This window comes from Amblyraja radiata, chromosome 10 (assembly GCF_010909765.2).
Source record: "Amblyraja radiata isolate CabotCenter1 chromosome 10, sAmbRad1.1.pri, whole genome shotgun sequence".
Lineage (NCBI taxonomy): Eukaryota > Metazoa > Chordata > Chondrichthyes > Rajiformes > Rajidae > Amblyraja > Amblyraja radiata.
The window spans coordinates 56,304,651-56,323,879 of record NC_045965.1 but is presented as its reverse complement, the minus strand read 5'-3'; the positions used below and the strand labels follow the sequence as shown (position 1 = coordinate 56,323,879).

At 38.1% G+C, this 19,229-nt stretch overlaps 1 protein-coding gene across 1 annotated transcript in view; it reads right to left on the bottom strand.

Annotated features, from left to right (window-relative positions):
* Positions 1 to 8,587: 8,587 nt before the first annotated feature.
* The window catches only part of arhgap29 (Rho GTPase activating protein 29), an 87,472-nt gene continuing 76,830 nt past the window's right edge, over positions 8,588 to 19,229 (bottom strand). The window contains exons 17-24 of the mRNA XM_033027824.1: positions 17,867 to 17,965; positions 17,422 to 17,585; positions 16,231 to 16,419; positions 15,216 to 15,353; positions 14,884 to 15,113; positions 12,500 to 12,806; positions 9,806 to 9,902; positions 8,588 to 9,578 (exon numbers count right to left, since the gene is read on the bottom strand). Coding sequence (XP_032883715.1) covers positions 8,713 to 9,578; positions 9,806 to 9,902; positions 12,500 to 12,806; positions 14,884 to 15,113; positions 15,216 to 15,353; positions 16,231 to 16,419; positions 17,422 to 17,585; positions 17,867 to 17,965 — 2,090 coding nt within the window. The 3' untranslated portion in view covers positions 8,588 to 8,712. The remainder of the gene's footprint in view (positions 9,579 to 9,805; positions 9,903 to 12,499; positions 12,807 to 14,883; positions 15,114 to 15,215; positions 15,354 to 16,230; positions 16,420 to 17,421; positions 17,586 to 17,866; positions 17,966 to 19,229) is intronic.

The following is a 19,229-nucleotide window of genomic DNA, read 5'->3' as shown; positions in this document are numbered from 1 at the left end:
CACGTGAATTTGCAATCTCCCACCCCCCAGTTAGAGAACCATCTTGCATATTTCCATGGACTTCAAGGTTACTGGGGCTGCTTCATGGCAATGACCGTTACTTCCATCATATTTATGAAATCAGTTCTCTTGACCATAGTTGGAGCAAGGTTGTATTGAGGTCCAGAATTAAATGTTGTTGGCAAAACCCAAACTGAGCAACAGGGAGCAGATTGTTGGAGTAAGTGACGCTAGACAGCATTCTCAACAAAATGTTATATCACTTATTGATAACAGGTGAGGGGAGGAGCAGAAATTAGTTGGATTGATTATTTTGTGGACACAATCTGAACAATTTGTCACATTGGCAGGTAGTTGGCAGTGTTGTTACTATAATGGAATCGATTGGATTGGCTGTTTTTATAAATGTAGATTTCAGCGCTACAAGAAGTCTATGATCTGGTTCCATAAATGTTATTGTAGCTGATGGTTTTAGTTTTTGAGTGAGTTTAGTTAGCTAAAGCAGGCTTTAGTGATGACAAGGTCCACGGAAGAGGTAGGGTTCTGATGAGTTTGTTAATGAATATGGTTGGCCAGAAATCTGTCAAAAGAGCCCTATCTAGCTCTCTCTTGAAAGCTGCCTCCACTGCCCTGAGGCAGAGAAATCCACAGACTCACCACTCTGTGAGAAAATGTGTTTACTCGTCTCCGTTCTAAATGGCTTACTCCTTATTCTTAAACTGTGGCCCCTGGTTCTGGTCTCCCCCAACATCGGGAACATGTTTCCTTGCAGTGGTGTTAGTATCAAAATCTAAATCTTCACATTAAGAAATCGTTGATCAATTCCAAATTTAAAAATAATAAAAATGAGACTTGAAATCTGAAAAATAAACCAAGGTGTTGTAAATACGTAGGTGGTCGGGCAAAACCCAATGGAGGTCAAAACCACCGGGTTTTCACCTCCATCGCAAGTAATGGCTAACCCTGAACAGAATCCGCACCCTCCGTGCAAGAACAGGCCTTCACCTGCATAAGTGGGGGATGACAAGACAGCCCTGCTTGCGACTGTGGACATCCAGACAAGACCATCCCACACATCGTAAATGAATGTCCACTGAGGCTTTTCCCTGGGGGCATCAAAGGCATCCACCCAGTAACTGATGCTGTCCTGGCCTGGATGTCTACCCTTGATGGACTACTTTAGGCTCTGCACGCCATATGCAAGAAGAATATATTTAGAGAAAGAAACAGAGTTAACATTTCATAGCAATGAGCAATTCTAATGAAGTCATTGACCAAAAACATTAACTCTTTAGTTTAGTTTAGATACAGCGCAGAAACAGGCCCTTCGGCCCACCGAGTCCACACCGACCAGCGACCCCCGCACATTAACATCATCCTACACCCACTAGGGACAATTTTTACATTTACCAAGCCAATTAACCTACAAACCTGTACGTCTTTGGAGTATGGGAGGAAATCGAAGATCTCGGAGACAACTCACGCAGGTCACGGGGAGAACGTACACTCTGTACAGACAGAACCCGTAGTTGGGATCGAACCCAGGTCTCCGGCGCTGCATTCGCTGTAAGGCAGCAACTCTACCGCTGTGTCACCGTCACCAGAAGTTGGCTTAGCTGCTGAGTATTTCCTGAACTTTATTTTACTCTTGCAATTCATATCAATTACTTTATAGAATACAAGCTATCTTAATTTTTTAATGCTTAAAATGTATTTGTGTTCCGAGGAATAGTATCAGTCATTTCACCTGTAATACTAAAATTCATTGCCTTATCAGTTTTAATTTTACATATTGGTCTAAAATCAATTGTAATTACAGTATTGCAATTCATGTTACTCCACATCTATTATAAAGAAAAGTTTCACCAAAATAGTTACTTATATCTAACCTTACAGAATACAAAATAGAAAAAGGATGTAATCTAAATCTCATTAAGTGGTTCAGAATTTAAATGGATCAACAGATCCAGTAGGCATGCTCTCATGCCTGCACATGTTCAGCCATCATATTCATAAAACAAGAGCATTAGAATCTTGTTCCTGCTCTATAATACTCAATCCAATTAGCACAAATTCCTATGATGGAAAAGGATTTTAATTTGCTGACAGATCCAGAAATGAGGACTGACCATTAGATTCTGAGAAGTTTAAGATAGAACTGCAGATGCTGGTAAAATCAAAGGTAGACAAAAATGCTGGTGAGGCAGCATCTATGGAACGATGGAATAAGTGACGTTTCGGGTCGATACCCTTCTTCAGATATTTTTTTCTACATTAGATTCTGAGAAAACGATTTAATTCTCAAGCTGCAAATGCATTTAATAGATTCGGAACTTTGCTGAATGCTGCTTTATAAACTTTTAAAAAAAAAGTCAGCTACATAAACAGTCAAAATAGACAAAAGCAAAAAGAAAGGCTTTCTTACATTGTTTGTACTTCAATTAACAAAACTGCCGCCAACAATGTTTGTGGTCAAGAGATTCCAGATTATTTGCTTATACCAAATTATCAGTGTAAAAGGAGTAGATTTGGGGCTATTAATTGCTCTTCTCAAGTATGTCTCATGATAAAGATTTACTATTTTGTTCATTTACTAAGCATGAAATTTTGTGAAATATTCTCGTGGAAAATTGTATTGAAGCAACTTTAAAGAGTAAGTAGCCTGGAAAACTGATTATGACATGGCCATTAAATAGGCAAGGACATTGTGGGCGATGTGAGCTTACCACATAGTTTGTGATGTCCCAGCCTTGAACTTGAAATAGTTGTTAGGCCAAATACCTATGAAAGGGAGTTTTAAATCCTTGTTTTGATCCTTTTGCCAAATTCTTCTTTGAATAATCACACTGTAATTTCAACATGCAAATTAAGGATGCTTAAATTGACTGCTAGAAACTGCCATCCAGAAGATAACTTTTGACTTTATTACTAGAATAAGATACTACCTTTTCCCATGTATACAGATGTAACCTGGAACATTGTTATTTCCCACTCAGCTGTTTAAATACAAAGTGCATTCCATTTTTCCATAAACTAGGGGTCTACACTTTTTTTCAGAAACTAAAAAGGCTTCATTTCCACATGAAGTAATCTTACATTCCACTGTTAATAGGCAATAATGATCAAGAGCCCAGCAATAAGGCCTGCAATGGATTAACAAGAACATTACGTAGAAGGTTATACCATAACAACATTATTATTTGTTGAATGTAAAAGCTAAAAAGCATATACATTAGCTTACCTTAAGCAGCAAGCTGACATTTGGAGATAATATCCAGTGGGAAAAACAAACTCTTCTTAGAATACATTTCTACACAGGATCTAACGACGGTGCTGCTCAAAACTACACAGCTCAAATGTAATCTGCTTGTTTTAATCCCCTACTCAAAATGGAGCAACTGATTGTGTAAGAAAAACTGGTTAATATTGAATTGCTTTTTTCAACATGGTTGAAATTAAAATAATTTGATCAAGTTTCATTTTCACTAACTTTAGAATAAGATTTTAAAAACAAGTTTGCTAACATGAGAATTTGTTAATACGTGACCTACATTTGAGGGCACTTCACGATGACATCCTTATTAAATTGTAGCAAATCATACGCAAGGCTGTCATTATTAATTAGTCCAAGATGCAGTTCAGTAAAGCCTCTATTGACCGCGTAACAGGACAAATCGGATAAAAGCACAACCTTTTTAAGGTAACGGCCAAAATCATAAACTTGTTGAAATTGTGAATTTAATTATTTTTATTTGTTACATTTATTTATATAAAATAAATAATTCGAATTTCATGAGGAAATTGATTTTGCTGTTCCTTTTGACTAAACAATTGTATTTGTAAAATGAGTGATTCACAATTTCAATAAGACAATGTGATTTCCGTAGTTGGACCGTTATTGTACGTCAATGCATGCATCGATAGAGTAGCAATTGCAAAGACAGACTGCATTACATTTTCTTCCCATACATGCTTTCCGTCATTGCTGGTTATTCATCAAAACCTTTGAGACCCCAGGTACAATGTTTGGTCAATTGAGGGAAAAGGTATTTGAGGATCAACCCCTCAGACCTGGCACAAAACTCGCATCCACGGGACAACATGATCTATTATATCAAAGGTAACCCAAATAATCAAAGACTTGCCCCAATCCGGACATTCCACCTTCTTCCTGCTTGTCGGAAGAAGGTATAGAAGCTTAAAAAGCACGTACCACCAGGCTCATCATCTGGCTTCCATAAACTGTTACTATCCGATTCACCTCTACCCTGCTGCGGATATTATACTTTGTCTATGGAACCAATCCGCTACAATGCTGAGGACTATATTCTACACTCTACCTCGCACTTTGTTCTATCTGTTGTACTTGTTTGTTCTGATTGTATTACGTATAGTATATCTGATCTATTTGGATAGCATGAAAAACAAAGCTTTGCACTGTACCTCAGTGCCCATGACAATAATAAACCTAAACCAGTCAAGGCCAAAATGGGAAGTAGAATAGCTAGAAAAATTACATTTTCTTCATTCATACAAAGAACCCAATCTCAAAGTACAACCAGGAATCAAGTATTGAACATTTACATTGGGAGAAAATGCGCCCAAATAAGTTTACCTTTTTCTGCTCGGTAGTGTTAACTTTCAAATTGGAGCCGATAGATGGCGAGAAAATGGTTAAATATACAGTACACTCCATGTTTGGGACAAAAACCCATCCTTTATTTATTTGCTTCCGTATTCCACAATTTGAGATTTGTAATTTAAAAAAAAATCCCGTGTTTAAAGTGCACATTGTCAGATTTCAATAAGGCCATTTTTATACATTTTGGTTTCATCATGTGGCAATTACAGCTGTGTTTATATATAGACCCCCCCCCCCATTTCATAGCACCATAATGTTTGGGACACATGGCTTCACAGGGGTCTGTAATTGCTCAGGTGTGCTTAATTGCCTCCTTAATGCAAGTATAAGAGAGCTCTCAGCACCTAGTCTTTCCATCACCTTATTGCTGTTTATCAACATGAGGTCCAAAGTTGTGCCAATGAAAGTCAAAGAAGCCATTATGAGACTGAGAAACAATAAAACTGTAAGAGACATCAGCCAAACCTTAGGCTTACCAAAATCAATTGTTTGGATCATTAAGAAAGAGAGCACTGGTGAACTTACGAATCGCAAAGGGACTGGCAGGCCAAGGAAGACCTCCACAGCTGATGACAGAAGAATTCTCTCTATAATAAAGAAAAATCCCCAAACACCTGTCCGACATATTGGAAACACTCTTCAGGAGTAAGGTGTAGATTTGTCAATGACCACTGTCCACAGAAAACTTAATTAACAGAAATACAGAGGCTACACTGCAAGATGCAAACCATTCGTTAGCCGCAAAAATAGGATGGCCAGGTTAGTTTGCCAAGAAGTACTTAAAAAAGCAACAACAGTTCTGAAAAAAAGTCTTGTGGACAGATGAGACGAAGATTAACTTATATCAGAGTGATGGCAAGAGCAAAGTATGGAGGAGAGAAGGAACTGCCCAAGATCCAAAGCATACCACCTCATCTGTGAAACACGGTGGTGGGGGTGTTATAGCCTGGGCATGTATGGCTGCTGAAGGTACTGGCTCACTTATCCTCATGATACAACTGCTGAGGGTATCCTCATGATACAACTGCTGCCTTATGATGATACAACTGCTGAGGGTAGTAGCATAATGAATTCTGCAGTGTATAGACACATCCTATCTGCTCAAGTTCAAACAAATGCCTCAAAATTCATTGGCTGACGGTTCATTCTACAGCAAGACAATGATCCCAAACATTTGCTAAAGCAACAAAGGAGTTTTTCAAAGCTAGAAAATGCTCAATTCTTGGATGGCCAAGTCAATCACCCGATCTGAACCCAATTGAGCATGCCTTTTAATGTGCCAAAAAGAAAACTGAAGGGAACTAGCCCCCAAAACAAGCGCATGCTAAAGATGGCTGCAATACAGGCCTGGTAGAGCATCACCGGAAGGCACCCAGCAACTGATGATGTCCATGAATCGCAGACTTCAGTCATTGCATGCAAAGGGCATGCCACAAAATACTAAACATGACTACTTTCAATTACATGGCTCTGCTGTGTCCCAAACATTATGGTGCCCTGAAATGGGGGGGGGGGGGGGGGGGGGGGGGGGGGACCATGTATAAACATTGCTGTAATTTTTACATGGTGAAACCAAAATGTATAAAAATGGTCTTTATAAAAATGTGTAAAGTGCACTTTAACCACATGACATTTTCTCTATTATAAATTTCAAATTGTGGAGGCAAATAAATAAACAATGGGTCTTTGTCCCAAACATTATGGACGGTACTGTATGGACATCCCCAACAAAATCTTTTCCAACCAAAAAAGCATTCTAGAAAAACAATATGAACATTTATTACAATCAAATGCCATACAAAGAGATGATGGTTCAGAAATTTGAACATGACAACATAGGATAAGAAACGACAAAAATTGTGACTTAATTTTGCAACATTACCAGCATTTCCATTAACAAAAGAGATTGTGTCTTAACTGTGAACACAAGGCACATTTAACATATGCAACATCCCAAAAAAAAAAAAAAAAGCGCAATTATATCCCATCCTTTCTGTATTCAAAATGTTTGTGATATTGGAAGTCCCCCATCCAAAGAGCTGAGAACAGTGCATCACTGGTAAAATTTCCTATAAAAATGCTGTCAATACAAAGGCTCGGTGCGGGGACCGCAGCTATTTACAATATATATTAATGATTTAGATACAGGGATTAAAAGTAACATTAGCAAATTTGCAGATGACACAAAGCTGGGTGGCAGTGTGAACTGTGAGGGGGATGCTATGAGGATGCAGGAAGACTTGGACATAGATGCAGTTTCATGTAGATAAATGTGAGGTTTTCCACTTTGATGGCAAAAACAGGATGGTGTCAAGTTGGGAAAGGGGGAAGTACAACAAGATCTGGGGGTACTTGTTCATCAAAGTAAGCATGCAGGTAGAGCAGGCAGTGAAGAAAGCAAATGGCATGTTGGCCTTCATTACAAGAGGAGTTGAGTATCGGAGCAAAGAGGTCCTTCTGCAGTTGTACAGGACCCTAGTGAGACCACACCTGGAGTATTGTGTGCAGTTTTGGTCTCCAAATTTGAGGAAGAACATTCTTGCTATTGAGGGAGTGCTGCGTAGGTTTCTCAAGGTAAATTCCCGGGATGGCGGGACTGTCATATGTTGATAGAATGGAGCGGCTGCGCTTGTATACTCTGGAATTTAGCAGGATGAGAGGGATTCTTATTGAAACATATAAGATTAAGGGTTTGGACACGCTAGAGGCAGGAAACATGTTCCCGATGTTGGGGGAGTCCAGAACCATGGGCCAGTTTAATAATAAGGGGTAAGCCATTTAGAACAGATGAGGAAATACTTTTTCACACAGAGAGTTGTGGAATTCTCTGCCTCAGAGGACGGTGAAGGCCGGTTCTCTGGATGCTTTCAAGAGAGAGTTAGATAGAGCACTTAAAGATAGCGGAGTCAAGGGATATGGGGTGAAGGCAGGAACGGGGGGGTATTGATTGTGGATGATCAGCCAAGATCACGTTGAATGGCGGTGCTGGCTCGAAGGGCCGAATGGCCTACTCCTGCACCTATTGCCTATAAAGCAGAAAAGCTCTGGCATTCTTGAAGTATCCGTTTAAAAAACTGATGAAAAATATTGCCAGTTTTCACCTGTCAAATTTCCTACGGCTAATGTAACCCTCCCAGAAGCATTACAAGTACAAAAAAAATCATAATTGATCTTATGCAGATTGATGGCCAATTAGTTTACATAAATTCAACATTTATAAAATACATAAAAACTAAATTTTAATAAATTACATAAGGCCACTTTCCAAAGGTTAAGGCATTTCTTGTAACTTATGGCATTATATATAATTAATACATTTGCTTCAAGAAGCATAGCTTAGTGTTTTGTGTACAAACTAATGTAAACAAGGCATACATGCAAAAAAAAAAAAAATATAAATAAAACGGATGCAAAAATTACAAAAGTATTTCACATTTTAAGACAGAACCCCTAATGAGCATATTACTTGATCATGGACCATATTATATGCACCAATAAAAAATATGACAAGTTACACACCTTGGCTTAAATATACAAACAATTAATATGGATATATTTGAGGGGTTTTGCACATTAAAGAAAAAGGGGTCTGGCATGCCGTGCAGCTTTTAAGACGCATAGTAAGCTCTGATTGCACAATTAAGAATGGCAGTTGAGGATATAAAGTTTGTAAAACTTTGGATAACTGCAAAATAAAATCTACGTATTAACATATTACTATTGCCACAAAATAAATTTACTCTGTGCTGCATATTTAACAATTTTCTCTTTTTCTTCTGGGACAAGATACGAGTTGCATGCTACCATAGGATTTTAAAATCAACGCATTTAAAACTCAACATTAACTCCAGCCTTTATCAGGAAGCTGAAAAACTTTCAGAAATATAAGAATGCAACACTTCACTTTGATGTGTCGAATGAGAAAATTGAATTTAAATTCATGGATGTGTTACCCGTCAAAGATTTATTCCAGATTGTGTTATGGCTTCTCACGGTGCAAAATAAAACATTTTAAAATATTAAAAAGTACATTGGCAGATTAACACTTCAAGAGTTCATTTAATTGTCAATTAAACAAAATGTGCTTCTCGGTATTCATAGTCAGGTGGAATTCGTTTTGATCGCAGTCTTTGAAATGCCAGTTTACGTTCACCTTGATCTTCTTTGGCTGCAGAACTTTCCAATTCTTTTGCTCCATTATTCCCATTATCATCTACAGGATTAATTGCTCCATTGCCACCTTGTGCAGAATCCGAGCTATCAGCTAATACTACAACCGGTTTGAGCAACGAACCGCCTGCATGTCTGAGTGCATTAGAGGGTGGTTTGTAAAAAGTGCCAGGTGGAGGTTGCAAGGTTCGTGGTGGTCGAAATGCATAAGGGGCTGTAGAATCTAAAGAGTTCCAATCAAAATTAGTGGTCTTTACTTGTTTAACCGTCGATGTGTTTGGTTTATTGGGAAGTAAGCCACCTGTAAAGTTATTGCCAGAGCCATGAGCAAAAGGTGGAGAGAAAGAATTGTCAATGGTTTTGTTTTCTGGTGCAATATTTGCCACAATCATGGCAGTTTTTTGAGTTATATCGTAACATTTATACTGCTTGTCCCAAGTTCTACGCAGAGACTGGGTATCATAGTACGAATGTCTGCAGCACGGAGGTGATCGAGATGGAATTTGCATCTCTGGAGCTTCTTCAATAATAGTACAACTTTCACTGTCCGTTTTGCTACGCCCTTTCAAACTTTTGTCGTTCAAATAAATCATTTCAGGGATAGGCAAGCTAGCAGGTCTTGAAATAACTAGCTTTGGCCTCGGAGGCCGCATGTTAACTTTGACAAGCTGCTGACCAGCTTTTTCCACAGATGACAACTTGGTCTTATGGACTTCAGAAGCTTGTGTAGTTGGTAATTCATTCGAGGCGAAAAACATATCTGGGCCTGAAATGCATAATTCACAAATTAGTATTCTCAAATATTAAAAAAGTTGACCCAAGAAATATGTCTATAATTTCTGACAAATCATTCATTATTTAAGAAACAAAGCACAGTTCCCTTGTTATTGTATACCGACATCCCCAGTGCAGTAATGTTGAACATTTGCTTTCATTCCATTCTTGAAATCCCCAAAACAAATTATATATTTAAAGGTACACCAAGATACAAACCTAATTCATTGGTGTTTTTGTTACATTTTGGATCCTTTCCTTCACTTGCAGTCTTACTGGAAGATGTCTTTTCATTTCCAGACAAACGAAAGCACTGCTAACATCAAAAATACCTGTTATTTTCTTGCATTCATGTAGTAGAGTCAAGAATGTTTTATTGTCATGTTCCGAAACAGAACAATGATATTCTTACTTGCAACATCAGCTTAACGTTTGTAAACACAGTACTCAACAGATAATATAATAAACAAAGCTCAATAAATAAATTATAAAAGAATATAATGCGAAATCAAACAAGGTCAAAATTCCTAGTTGAAACAAAGAACTGCAGATGCTGGTTAATAGACAAAAGGGCACAAAGTGCTAGAGTAACTCAAGTCAATAAGAATATGGTGGGCGTCGTTTCGGGTCGAGACCTTTCTTCAGAACAGAGTGTAACCCAAGCAGTTCGTAGTTTAGTTGGAGGTCATAGTGTTCAATAGCCTGATGGTTGTTGGAAAGAAGCTGCTCCTAAACCTGGACGTTACAGTTTTCAGAGAATAGAATAGAATAGTTTCTTTATTGTCATTGTAACATGAACCATGTACAACAAAATTTAAAAATGTCAGCCAGTCAGTGCACCATTCAAACATTTCTAAAAGCTAACGATACATACAAGGTAAAATATTAAAAAAAGATAAACAACTAAAATAAATATCATGAAAATAGCATGCATAAACACCCAACCCTACATCCTTCTGTCGATTTCACAGTGTACCACAGTCCCTTAGTATGTATCGCCGCTGCGTTCCTTGGCGGCTACATTTAGTGCCTTTATAGCAGTGGGGTAAAAACTGTTTTTAAGTCTGTTTGTCCTTGTCCTTGTAGATCTGTACCGTCTGCCTGACGGCAACAGTTCAAACAGGGAGTGTCCGGGGTGGGAAATGTCCTTTATAATACTCTGGGATTTTTTGATGCAGCGGGAACTGTGTAAGTCCTCCAAGGTAAGGAGAGGGCAGCCGACAATCCTCTGGGCGTTGTCAATGGCCCTCTGGAGCGCTTTCCTCTGAGCCGCTTTGCAGCTGGTGTACCATACGCATACACAGTATGTTAGGATGCTCTAAATGGAGCACCGATAAAAGGACAGCAGCAGTCTCTGAGTGATGTTATTCTTCCTGAGCACCCTCAGGAAGTGCAGTCTCTGCTGGACCTTTTTCAGCAGCGCAGAGGTGTTCACGCTCCACTTCAGGTCCTCCTCAATATGGATTCCCAGGAAGCGGAAATCCGCTACCCTCTCCACACAGCCCCCTCTGATAATTAATGGTACCATGTCCGTTTTATTCTTCCTGAAGTCTATTATTATTTCCTTTGTCTTTAAGGTGTTGAGGAGCAGGTTATTTTCTCCACACCACACTGTCAGCTGCTCCGCCTCATCCCGGTAGGCGTACTCGTCCCCCCTGGAGATGTCCCACCACCGTAGTGTCATCCGCAAATTTGACAATGGTGTTGCTGTGGTGGGCGGACTCCTATACCTTCTTCCCGATGGCAGGAGTGAAATGCAAGTGTGTCCAGGGTAGTGTGGGTCTCTGAAGATGCTGGCTGCCTTTTTGAGGCAGCGACTCTTGTAGATCCGTTTGATGTAGGGGAGGTCAGTACCCCTGATGGATCGGGTACTGTTCACCACTTTTTGTAATCTCCTTCGTTCCTGAGCGTTCGAGTTACCAAACTAGGCCGTAATGCAACCAGTCAATATGCTTTTCACCATACGTAGTTAGAAGTTGAAGAGAGCATTTGTTGATATGCAAGGAAGTAGAGGCATTGATGGGCTTTCTTTATGATTGCATCAATGTGCTGAATCCAGGACAGATCTTCTGAGATATGCACGTCCAGGAACTTGAGGTCGATGAGTCTCTCTACCACTGACCTTCTTCTTCTTGCGTATGGCATGCACAGCCTAAAGTTGTAGGATAACTTGTTCTATTTGATCTGGTTTAATTGTGCACGTCGGGTTGATTGCATTCGTCGAAACAGGGCGGACCACGTGAAGGTTGCAATCTTCCACCCCTACCACTGACCCATTGACAAAGACAGATTTGTGGATCCTCGCCCTTTCTCTTCTAAAGTCAACAGTCAGTTCCTAGAATGACATCCCATTTAACTTCAACATTTGTTCAAAAAATTTTGATCCGAAACTTGGCCATTTCCTTCGCTCCATAGATGCTGCCTCACCCGCTGAATTTCTCCAGCATTTTTGTTTACCTTATAGAATCCATTATTGTTCAGTAACCCACTGCTGTATCTAGATACTAAATAAAATATATCCACAAACACTTATCTAGAACACTGTATGCCAAAATAAGTTTTTAAATATGGTTATTTTATAATAGGGTCAATAATTATGGGGAAAGAAATATGAACTTGTCGAAGTTTTTAAATAACTAAATTGGAAACCTAAAAACTACAGCTACTGGATAAAATGAAAGGTCATCAACTAGAAATGTTAAATCCATTTACCTTTCCATACATACATCTTACCAGCAATTTTTATTTACATTTCTATAATTGAATATTTCTTGAACCGTACAAATCAACACGAAAGTGAAATGTTATCTTGTTGTTTGCTGGAAATGCTTATTTTAAAGGGTACAGCAGACAGGGAAAAAAAAATCTTTGAAACATCACAACACAGATTTTCTAATATTGATCACCACTTACCTCTTTGTTAGCTTTTGGATGTCCTTTGTGCTTTGTGACACCTTCCTCCTGAGGCAAAGGAATAACCTTGTCTTTTTCATCGAATAATACCTTTCCAGTTTGTGAAGATGATGGCGACAGTGCAAAAACAAATATATTTTCATAATAGTTTATAAGGAGTTCTACCATTTGAGCCTGATGTGGATAATCGACGAGAGAAGATAATGAAGCAGTTGCATCTGTTTGTCTTGGTCGAATGAGAGTGGGCCCAAATATTATTCCAAGGTTGCTTGGTGACATTTTATTTTCTTCCTCTTTATCTGCTACCCTGTGGAGGAAACATGGAAATGCATGAATCTGTGTCAGCCATATATTTAGTTGGTAGTATATTTGGCTTCTAATTCTGGAAGGTTGTGTCTTCAAGTATCAATTTAGTGATACAACCTCAAAAATCACTGCTGACACAATTACACAGTACCAAGAAAAATGTGGCACTGTTAGAGGTGCAAATTTTCAGATGAATTATCTACCCTCTAAGGAGGACTACAGTATCACTTCGAAGAAAAGCTAGTTAAATAATCTGGTGCACATGGCAATATTTGTCCCATAGTTAAATATTAATAAAAATGAATGGGTACTTGCCTAATGAAAATTTATAGTACTGTAAAGTACACTGAGGTGCAAATAGATGCAGCACGACTAGTACTGAAATAATGGAAAGGACCCGTCTCAACTGTGAATGTCAGGATTAGAATATCGATTAGGTCGTGGAGGATAATTTACTAGAGGTATTTAATGAGGAGCTAGATCAATTTTTTATTTTTTTAATAAAGATTGGGGAATTGAGGGCAAGGATGAACAGGCACAGAAGATGAGTTGGTGCCGAGAGCAGATCAGAAATCATACAGAAAGATGGAGCAAGCTTGAGCACTATTCCTTTAGCTATTTTCTTATGTTCAACAAGTGAACCATAAAATATAAATGAAAACAAAGCCTTACAAATAAACAGTAAATTAAGAAACAATTTAGTTAACTTTAATTTACAGTCACAGGTGGTGAAAAACAAAATTAAATTAGAGCCAAGCCATTTAATCATTATACTAATGATATTGAAAACAGTGCATTTAAGGTGTAGAATCTTATTAGGAATTATGACAGCACAATAAATTAATTATTTTCAGATTTTACCTAATGCCTGTAACGTATATTTGAAAGAATAATGTCCGCAAAAGTGCCAGTTGGATGAAATTTCCTTCTCAGAACATGACAGCCTTTGAAGCTGTCGTTTATCATTTCACCTTACAATTGATCTCCCAAAGTGCAGCATCACACATTTACCATATCTTTGCAACTCATCTACTCCTCTGCTGTATCCTTTGACAGCCTATTCCACTGTCTGCAAATCCACTATTTATTTTGTGTCATCTGCCAACTTGCTAAAAAACCCATCTACATTTTTGTCCAAGGATCCAGCACTGATCCCTGCGGAACACCAAGGCGCATAGACGTCCAGGCAGTATGACACCTTTCCACCTTTCCCTGTCTTCTATGGGTAAGCTAGTTCAGAATCAAAAGTTGACTATGGATCCCATGTAACATATATCTTCTGGAGTGATCTTTTCAAATGCTTAACTAGTCCAAGGAGGGAAGATCCACTGCCACACTCTCAATCACCTTAGGCACTTCCTTAAAAAAACGTGTGCAAATGATGACATGTCCTGCACACAGCCATGCCAAATGTCCCCAATTACCCCATTCCTTTACAAACACGAGTAAATCTTATCCCTAGGAATTCTCTCCAATAGCTTTTCTACCATTAATATGAGGCTGACCTGACAATTTCCTACATTATTCACATTTCCCCATGAAAAAACAACACTGGCTATTTTCCAGTGCTCCGGGATCTCACTGAAAACTAGAGAATACAAAGACTTTGTCATCTGGGATATTTCCCATCAGGCCCTGGGTACTTACCTTAATGCTCTTCAAGAGACCCAACATTTGCTTCTTAATCACATTGTATTGCTATTCTCTTTATTCCAAATGGCCAGTGATATTTCATGGCTCCTACTGGCCTGCTTGAGTTCTTTCCCGTTTTCTTCATATTCCTCAAAGACCCTGCTGATTTCATCTTCCAAAACATTGTACGTCTCCTTTTTCTTTCTGACCAAATTTAACCTTCTCATCATCCAAGATTACTATTGTTATCCCTCCTCCTTACTGGAACATGTTAGCCCTGAGCTCTGATCAGCTGATCTTTAAACAACTCCTACACATGCCAATCAAAAAGAATAATCTCTTGGCAGGTTAAGGAAATGTGATACATGTGTTTTGATAAATAGCAAGTTTCATAGTTTCAACATACTACAATTGTAAAATGCCCAAAAGTGTTTACTTTTACACACCTACGAAGATGGCTTATGAGGTAACGCACAGTGTTGTAATTTGCTTGCGGCAACTGACCAAGTAGATCTTTGACCTTAGAAAGAAGTTGGCTTTTTCTTATACTGGTTGACCACTTAGATGCTGACAGATGTTTTCGTTTACCATCATCTTCAAGGGTAACATTATGGCATTCCTTGGCCAAGCCAATAAATTCATTATAAAGACGAAATAACATCAATGGTTCTGGAAGCTATTGGATAAAAAAAAAAAAAAAGTGATTTCACTCTAGTATAATAAAAAAAAAAACTTTTCAGATGAATGATGTGGGGTGTCTTATTCTAAAAGGACTTACCTGACGAAGGAATAGTTTTAACACATTGCTAATATCATGGGGATACAAATCTGAGAGTTCCACTAAATCCTTTCCATTTTCAAAAGCTTGGCATAGCTTTTCAACTCTTGATTTTGCTCCATTTACCCGATAAATACCCTTGAACAAAGGATCATTTAAGTGAACAAGTAATTAATACGTGTTTAATATAGGCAAAATATTAAAAATAAAATATGAATATTGCTAAAAATGTGATAGAAACAAGGCATTAAGCAGATTTAGATATTTGGATGACAAATTTGGCACAAAGGCTTTAGCCAATTTATATTTAAATTATAAGAGTAAATATATAAATAAAACATATTCTGACCCACCCCACATTAACTAACATAATCGGACACACCCAGCTCTAAACCTTCATTACATACTTGAATGCTAACAGAAACAATACTTCATTGTATGACAATTCATTACTTTTAACAGGACAAGGTAAATACATTTGGCTGTACCAATGTTATCCATCTCCAAAGAACCAAACAGAATGCTGTGCATTTCTTTTCATAGAATTCTAGTTTTATGTTAGTAACAGTGACCACCAGGCATAACTGGTATTAAATTATAACTACTATAAATAAACATTTTTTGATTATTAAACACAGCTATATTTGTGTTTGTTTCTAAAAGGATATTTCCTTCATAATGAGATGCAAAGCAAAAGGTTGTGATATATCAATTATTATAAAAATAAAACCTTCCTCAAACAGTTATTCCATCAGTTACTGAAAATGAGGCTGGTGCATTTGTAATTGTTAATAACGTTTCTAATAAACTTACTTACTCTTCATTTTACTTTTGACTCAAGTTTCCCCTATAAAATATGTTTACATATTTCACGTCTTTGGAATATAGCATTGAATAGACGTGCCACTAAATGCACAATTTAGGAAAGCTAAATGAATTTAAGCAGGAATGAAGTCTCATGGTGCAACAGACAACCAAAATGTCTTGCAATTACAGAACACATCGTAAATCTTACCTTAATGCTTAAAGCTCGGTTTTCAATCTCAGAAATGCATTTTTTAATAATGAAGGGAATTCCATCATAACAATCTTTTGCAGTTTGAATGAAGTCCACGCCAAAAAGGTGCAATCGACCATGAAGTTTTTTATGGCCACACTGAATAGCTAGAGTCTCAAGGCACTTTTTGTGGCATGCCAAAGTACACTGCCAAGTGAAATTAAATACAAAGATTAACTCAATATTAATTTCAGTTCAAGACAAATTTTAGGACTCGAACACATAGGGACCAATCTTCAATTTGCTTAAATTGATAACAGTAAAATCTCTCTTATTGTACTGTAATTGAGGGAAGCATGAACTGCATATTATGCTTCTAAATCACATATGCTTTGGTTAAATTGTATTGGTTGTAAATGGCTGTTGTGAATAAGATTGGCATTTAGCTGTTCCCTTGCAATTTAAGTCCCAGACTTACATGGGTCTGCTGTATATCTGTGATGGATGAAGGAACAGATGTTGCCCTGTCTGTCACTCCACTCAATTGCAGGATCCCACATGCAATAAGTGTAAGAAAGGGAATCCACCTCTGAGAGGCAAAAATTAGACAAACGTTTTCATGGGAGTCAAATCTTCAGCTCATTCTCATCTATTAAAGGCTGTGAAGACAATCCAAGAGAATGGATCCCCCCCCCCACCACCGCTATCCCCTTCCCGCACCAATGCCTACCATATAGTAGGTCAAGTAGATTGGCCTTCACATCCAGGTTTACTATGTGCAAGCAGGAAAGAACTGAGTAGCAAATGAGCAGAAACAGCAGATGCTGGTTTAAAAAAACACACAATTTGCTGAACTCTGCAGAACAGGCAGCATCTCTGGAGAACATGCAAAGCAACATTTCTGGTCTAAAGAAGGGGCCTGGTCTGAAATGTCACCTATCCACGTTCTCCAAAGATGCTGCCTGACTCGCTAAATTACTCCAGCAATTTGTGTCTTTTTTTGTCATGATATGGCCATCTGTGTATATTTGAAAAATGCATACAGAATCTTGAACCCAAAAGAATAATGACCTCCAGCAACTGTATTTCCCTTCATGCAATTCAACCCAACCTGAGGCAGTAACGGTCACCTGCAAGATGACAAAAGTTGGTAATATTTTAATAATTTGATATTTAATAAAAAAAAACAGCCAGTCATAGAAAACTTACCTCCTCACATTCAGCGCCATGAAACACCACAAGGCTGTCACATTCTCGACACTTTGACGGAGCTCGTAGTTTTCTCAGTTTGTGTGTATGTGCTGCCTTTGACATTACAGTATTGCGGAAAGGCCCCGGAGAATTCGTCATCTCCACCACAATCTCACTTAGACCTACATTTTAAAAAACATGACATAGTGATGCTTATTGGCAAATAGTAATATTCTTAATTTTCACCATACATTATGTAAATATCAAACTCAAAAAAATTTAAGATACAAGAATATGTTAGTACCATAGCATAATCTTACCATCAATCAAACTCCTCTGGTACCCATTGGACACAATGCAAACCAAAAGAAGAATTAATTGATTTTGCATAGGATGAGACAACTTACAATAGTAAACTAGGAAAATATAATGTGATACAAGCACAAACACACTAAATACACACCATTGTCTGATAAAGATGGTGGTTCTCTTTCATCCAAGTCATCTGCTGAAGACATAGTGCCTGTTGAAGGTGTACGGGGCAGCCTTCTCTTGAAATCACCTAGGTCAGCCGATAAAGTAACATTCAGAACTTCATTGATGCAAAACAGAGTAACACATTGAAGCATGATTGGATTTCAAGATGTATTCGATTGATGGTTACAAGAATGTAAATGTGGGGTCCATAAATTCTTCTTCTATTTCTTCACTCGGAATATGCAAATAATTAAATAACAAATGTCAACAGCTGGTTTCATGTTAGATTATGCACTGTAATGTATTTGAGGATAGACAAACCACAGAAGGATCAGAAATCTTTCCCTCAAATAGACTAAATAACATGCAAAGACAGAAGTGGCTACAATTTTTCTTGATCTCAAAAGAAACAAATAGAAAGATAATTTAAAATTAATTGGTGAAAACAATAAACGCGAACAAGGATCATTTCTATGAATATGGATTTTCAAACGGAATGACTGTGTGCTGTTCAGTGAGGAGTAGATCATTAAAACTAGTCCTTGTGTTAATGGAAAGAGCAGGTGATCCCGGCTGGGTGATAGAATTTCAAAGATTCACGACTCTCAGAGAAATAAATTCTTTCTCATCCGTCTTAAATAGGCAACACCTTAATCAGAAAGGAGGGAATACGGAACTGTACAGCATAGGAACAGGCCCTACAGATCACCATGTCTGTGCCAAATAGGATTGCATTCTAATCCCATCTGTCTGTACATAACGATCCATTTATACCCTTTCAATCAATCAGATTTGTTCATCACATACACAATAACACAATATACACAAAATACACAATAACACAAAACTTTCAGTTTATGTGCCTGACTAAATGCCTCTGCCATTTAGCCATTGCTACTGCATCTGCTTCTACCACCTGGTCTGTCAGCACTTACAGGCATCTACCACTTCATGTAATAGAAAAACCGGCCATTGAAATCTTTAAATCTCCCCTCTCACTTAAATCCATGCTTTATGGTATTTGACATTTCCACCATGGAAAAAGACCACCTACCCTATATTTGCTTCCCATAATTTTATAAACCCATCAACCAGAAAACAATCTAAGTTTGCCCCAATCTCTCCCAGTGGCTAATGCAGTTCAATCCAAACCACATACTGGTGGAACTCCCCAAAGTCCCCACATCTTTCCTCTGGTGCAGTGACTGGAATTGCACATAGTTCCGCATGCACCGAAATCAAAGTTTTATAATGCTGCAACATGACTTTGACTCTTATTCTTAATGTCTCAATCGCTGAAGGCAAGCATGTCGTATGCTTTCTTTATTACTCTATCCACTTGTGGCCAC